General features: G+C 56.4%; 1 protein-coding gene across 1 annotated transcript; it reads left to right on the top strand.

The window, feature by feature from the left end:
• The first annotated feature begins 458 nt into the window (after positions 1-458).
• On the top strand, positions 459-4,336 carry LOC114073491 (rho guanine nucleotide exchange factor 16-like). Its single transcript, XM_027911234.1, is given in 7 exon segments — positions 459-629; positions 1,494-1,586; positions 1,928-2,082; positions 2,418-2,597; positions 2,977-3,050; positions 3,467-3,568; positions 3,979-4,336. Coding segments are annotated over 7 exon segments (915 nt in total). The 3' UTR covers positions 4,119-4,336.
• Positions 4,337-5,805: the final 1,469 nt, after the last annotated feature.

Genomic DNA, 5,805 nt, shown 5'->3' with positions numbered 1-5,805 from the left:
TTTGGTTTCTGCTTGGACTCCCATCCCTTTGGGACCTAGGCCAGGATGCTGAGCCTGTATTCAGGATTTAGATCCAGAGTGATCTCTTTCTTGGGGGTATATCAGATGTACAGCCTAAAGCTCTGAGAGTAACACTTCATGTCTTGGTGCCACCCATCTGAGTAACCTGAGGTTCTTTGTGCCATATCTGAGTTCCAGGGTGGGGTGGCATGAGTGCCCTGCTTGGATTCTTCATGGAAATCTGCTTTAAATAGCAAAGCTGTTGGAAAGGGATTTCCAGTGACTACTCCCAGTCTGTGGTGGCTGCAGGGGTGAAGGTCAGGGAGCTGCTGGGGTGCCAGTGGTGGTCAGGCACTTACCAGACATGAAAGCCCCAGCAGGAACCAGTTCACAGCTCCAACTCTGTTAAACCTTGCTCTGGCCACGTGCCTGTCCCACTGCCAGGCTGAGCATCAGGAATGAGCCCATGTCCGATCCTGAAATCCCAGGGAAGCAGCTGGTGCGCCGTTCCCTGTGGGACAGTGTCACTAAAGCGCCTTGTCTTGGAATTCTAGACTGTCCGTCAGCAAACAAACGCACGCACTGCAGCGTACGGAGCTGCCACCCGAGCTCTGAAGGCCATCAGCAAGGTGAGGCTGCCACATCTCCACCTCTGCTCCTGCCAGCACAGCCTTCCAGTGTGCTGCTCCAACCCTGACATTCCGGCCTCTCGATTTCCTCTCAGCATCGGTTCACCTGAGACTCCTCTGCTCCAAACAGCTGCTGGATGAGCACCTCTTCTGCCCTCTCACCTTTTTCACCTGATCTTGCTTTTTCCTTTTCCCTGTCCTCTTCTCCTCTTTCCTCTTTGGGCCACCTTTGCCCTTCTTTTTGGTGTCATCATCTCCATGAATCTCTTCCTCTTGGAAGATCCCTCCAGGTGCCACAAGCTGGCACCTGCTCACCGAGGGCAGTGAGAGGAGCCAAGAGCCAAGTGTGGAGGCAGTTGTGAGTCTGTGCTCCTGGATCTCATCTCCCTCTGGTTTCCCATCCCATGATCAGTCACAGAGGACAATTGTGGCCACCAGTGTGCCACTGGAGACTCTTCCTTTTGTCCCCCAGAAGACCAGCTCTTGGCAGTGTGCTCCTGCAGCTCCTGCTCTGTCCTGCTCGCACATCTGAGTGGTGTCCTCCCCGCTGTCCGATTGTCCCTCCTCCTGCCTTTAGCTCCTCTCCTCAGATGATTGATTCTTGCTCTTCTTGTTGCTCCTTGGTGAAGCTTTATTTTGGTGCAGGTTCACTTCAGTCCCTCTCCAGGCAGAGCACGTGTGGCATCTCTGTCTCCTGGAGAGCATCCCATTGCCTTTTCCCAAACCTGGCTTGAAGCCTGTGCCAGGATTTGGCTGCCTCTCCTGCTCGGGGAGGAGGGGGCAGTGCTGGGACTGATGCAGCAGATGGATGGGCTCAGCATCCAACCCTTCTCCACTTCCCTTGTGATGTTTTTCTCTTCCCAGCTGGTCAAGAGCTGCAATGAGGGAGCTCGGGCTATGGAGAGGACGGAGCAGATGTACACCCTGCAGAAACAGCTGGAATTTGGGAAGAAGAAGGTGAGCTCTTGTGCAAGTGGTGGCGGGAAGTCTTTTGGGGTGTGCTGTTCAGGCGGGTCAGGCCTGTCCTGGGAATCCTTCTGGGAAGCCTTGACTGGACTGTTGGATGCAGGCAGCTCTCTAAAGGGCTGTAGAAAAGCCCTGACACTGTCACCTGCTGTTGCAGGCTGCTTGGCTGACCCACTGTCCGTGTGGAAATTCTTTTGGAAAAGATGCTTAAAAACATGTGGTGTGTCCATCCCAAGTGGCCCCGGGGCCACTGCAGGTTCACTTCTTGGCTTGATTTTGCCTGCTGCTGGTGAAAAGGGCAGTAAGTCAGCCTTGTCCTGGCCCTGTTTCAGCCTTTCCCGCTGATCTCCGTGTCCCGCTGGCTGCGGAAGCGGGGGGAGCTGTACCTGCTGCTCTCAGAGGAGGCCGGGATCTTCCGCCGCGGCGCCGGCCGGCTCTGCTACCTCTTCTTGTTCAACGACGTCCTCATCATCACCAAGAAGAAGAGGTAAGGCCGGGAGGAGGGCCCTTCCTTTCCCTGGAAAACAACCAGGGGGTTAAATCTCCATTTCCAGAGCAGCACAACCCCGAGAAATGCGCGAGATTTCCCAGGTTTGACTTTTTTGAGGCGTCCCTTGTCAGCCAGACGGGGAATTCCCAGTCCTACTGCCCTTGGGTTTGCCTCTGCAAGTGCCCAGAGCTGGTTCCCACCCTGGGCATCACCTCATGCCCTGGCTGTGGCAGCTGCTCCCGCAGTGCTGCTGAGCCTCATCCTCCAGGCTCAGAGCCAGGAGGGAGCTCGGAGCCCGCACAGCTCCAGTGCTGATCCCGTCTGTGCCGCAGCGAGGAGAACTACACGGTGATGAACTACGCCACGCTGGACCAGGTCACCGTGGAGAAGGTGGAGAGCACGGATCCGCCGTCCCCTCCTCCCGGGAAGGCCGGCGGGCACCTGCTGCGGGTGGTGCTGGAGAAGGACAGCGAGGGCCGGCGGGAGGAGATCGTGCTGTCGGCAGAGACACTGTGAGTGGCCCCCTGGGACTGTGCTGGGTGCCCACTCGGGCTTGTGGGATGAACTGTGCCCTGGAAGTTCCCCTTCTGTGGGTTTTTCGCTCCCCTTTCTTCCTCCCAGAAATGGGGGTGTGCACAGGCTTCTCCCTGGCTCTGTTTCTTTCTCTCTCTTGGGTTTCCCATATAATTCCCACATCATCTTCCCCTGTCCCGATGAAGCAAAGCACCTGGGCTGTGTGCACAGCTTGTGAAGTGTCTTTACATTGAATGCTCTAATCGAATGCTTGTCCAGTCTGGAAAGCCTTCCTCCTGCTGGGAATGTCCCAGCTGCTGCTGGCAGCAGGGATGCTGTCCCTAAGGCTTCCTCTGATACGGGCTGTCCCTCTGGTAGGAGTGACCGGGCCCGGTGGATCGCGGCGCTGATGCACCGAGAGAAGGAGAAGCCTGACACCACTCCCAAAGGAGGTACCACATACCTGGCTCTGCCAGGATTATCTGTTACGCTGAAGCACTGCAGGCACAGGTTTCTGCCTCGTTCTCTGCTCCTGCTGGAAAAGGAGCTGAGGACACACGTGCTGAGGGAGAGAACTCCAGTACCATGCCTTGTTCCTCTGGAGTTGCCTCACATCAAGTTATCAGTCACAATTAACCTTAAATACATTTCCTGGGAGGCACAGTGGAATTCCAGGAATGCCTTCAGCTGTTGTAAGAGGAGATCTGACAAGCTGGGAGGGAGAAGGGGCAGGGACAGGAAGGGAGTGTGACATGCTGGGGTGGGCAGGTGGGGGGTCACAGCCGAGCAGGGGGCTGGCCTTGTGTGCCAGTCTGTGGCTCCTGGCCGTGCCTTCTCACTGGTCCCTGCTGTCCCCTGTCCTCCACAGACCTGAGCCAGGTGGAGATCACCCGTGCCTACCTGGCCAAGGAGGCAGATGAGCTGTCCCTGCAGCAGGCAGACGTGGTCCTGGTGCTGGGGGGAGAGGATGGTGAGTGTTGGCGAGCACGGAGGGACAGGCTGACCTTAGCAGAGCTGGGCGGGGGGAGCCTTCAGTGACCCCCGTGAACTGGGACTGCAGCAGTTGCAGAAATTTTCAGGAAGATGGTGCTGTGTCCCAGCAGGTGACAGTGGGCTCCAGGGGCTGGCAGAGGTGGCACTGCCATGGGCAGCTGCTGCGTTTCTTAGGGGTGACCCCTGTGTGCAGGCTGTGGCTGGGAGAGCCCTCAGGAGTCAAACACCCCAGCACAGGCAGTTAATCAGGAACCTCCTCCCCAGCCAAGCTTTCCCTGATGCCTGTAGCACCTCTGTGGGAAGGGGGTGGTGCAGCCCCATTCCGTGTGCACCCCGGGGAGCCGCGGTCCTTCCTCGTCCCTGACAGCTGCTCTGTTCTGCCCCCAGGCTGGTGCTGGGGCGAGCGGCTGCGGGACGGGGAGCGGGGCTGGTTCCCGCAGAGCTGTGCCCGGCAGATCACAAGCCGCTCGGCCGTGGAGGGCAACGTGCGCCGGATGGAGCGGCTGCGCATCGAGACCGACGTGTAGGCCCAGAGAGACCCCTCTGGGGGCTGTTTATGGACCTCCAAACCTCTGCAGACTGAGCCCGTGGCAAGAAGGGAGCGGGGAGCCCTCTGTGGGGAACTGTGTGTGTCTCAGGCAGATCTGATCACCCGAGGCTCTCTTTGCGCCCGCCGTGGCAGCAGCTCCTTCGCGTGGGACCCGGCACCTGAGCGCTCCTGGCACTGGTGACCCGGAACAGGCTCTGGGAGCAGCCCAGGACGTGGCTCAGGTTGGAAAGGCTGTTCTGGGCTCGGGGAGGTGCCTGTGCTACCATCTGTCCCTGCTGTCCCCTGGGCCAGCGCCCGCTGGCAGTGGCTGCTCAGCTGGTGTGGGAGGGGCTGGGTCAAGGGAGAGCACACACGAAACCAGGAATTTGTAGGAACTTAAATCTATGCCCAGCTTACTCCTTGACCCAGTTTTTCCTCCTGCTGTTATTTTTTTCTCCTTCCCTCTCCCCCCCACCCCCAATAATTCTTGGCCCCTTTGGGCACAGCCGTGACCTCCCCAGGTGAGGTGATGCTAAACTACTGAATGCCAGAGTTGTTCCCATGGAGTCAGCTCTGGGGCCAGGGGTGGGATGCTCCAGCCAGAGGGGGAAGCAGGGGCCTGGCAGGGAGCGATGCTGCAGCTCCCACCTGCCTTTCCCTCCTCCCAAGGCCCTGCTCAGCCCCTCCCACCCCGTGCAGGGGACACGGCAGCTACAATTTTGGGGTGAGATGGCCCCACACTGCCAACTTTGGATTCACAGGGGCAGCACCAATGTAATGTCTGTCCTGATTAAACTGTGGATTAATTGGGGTAACAATAAATTCCTGGATCCCACTGAATGGTGTGTTTCCTGTTAGTGGGGACTGGTGTCCCTGAGCCAGATTTTCCTACTCTGAGCCCTAAAAAGAAGCTTCAGTTTGATGGTGGCATCACTGTGGCCTCTGCATGCTCCCAAATATATATGTGCATCTCAGGAAACACCCTCCAGAGCCCCTGATTTTCTGCTGTCACCTGGAGCAGGTTTCAGGTTCATTTATTTGACTGAGGCAAGTTAAATAGAAACTCAGCCAGGCTTTCTGTTTATTTCCCTTAACTGTGGAGAAATTAACATTTTTCATCAGTGCTAAATTAAAGGAGATATGATCAAAAGAGAGACAGAACATGAAAAGAGGAAACAAAAAATTTGTATTAAGAAATATGAACAGGAAAAAACCACATTATATAAAAATACAGGTACAGGGTTGCTGTGGTCCCATGCTCAGACACATGGTTTGCTCTGAGCTTCCAGGAGTCACAGAGCTGCAGCTCAGCTCCGTGCTGGAGCAGGATGGGATGGATCTATCCTCACACTTATGGCTGTTTCCATGTTCTCCTGGAGCAGAGCCATTGAGGCAGAGCGTTTTTCCTCCTCCTCCTCCTGCACTGGGGGAGCTGGTGCTGGTTCCCAACCAGCCAAGGCAATCACTGGAACTTTCCTCCAAGGCAAAAGGGAACCCAAGGGATGATTGTCTGGAGAATTGGCAGCACGACTGGCAGGACTGATGGGGGGCATTTGGCACATGGACAAAATCTTCCTACTCCCAGGTTATCCATCATCCAACATCCAACCTTAATGACACGATTTTGGTCCTTCACTACATACTTATATTAACATTATTTCTTCACAAGAATGATACCTAATGCA

The sequence above is a fragment of the Empidonax traillii genome, unplaced genomic scaffold (assembly GCF_003031625.1).
Source record: "Empidonax traillii isolate 1590-97213 ecotype Southwest subspecies unplaced genomic scaffold, ASM303162v1 scaffold6667:size5805, whole genome shotgun sequence".
NCBI classification, from domain to species: Eukaryota; Metazoa; Chordata; class Aves; order Passeriformes; family Tyrannidae; genus Empidonax; species Empidonax traillii.
This window is presented reverse-complemented; position numbering and strand designations above follow the sequence as displayed.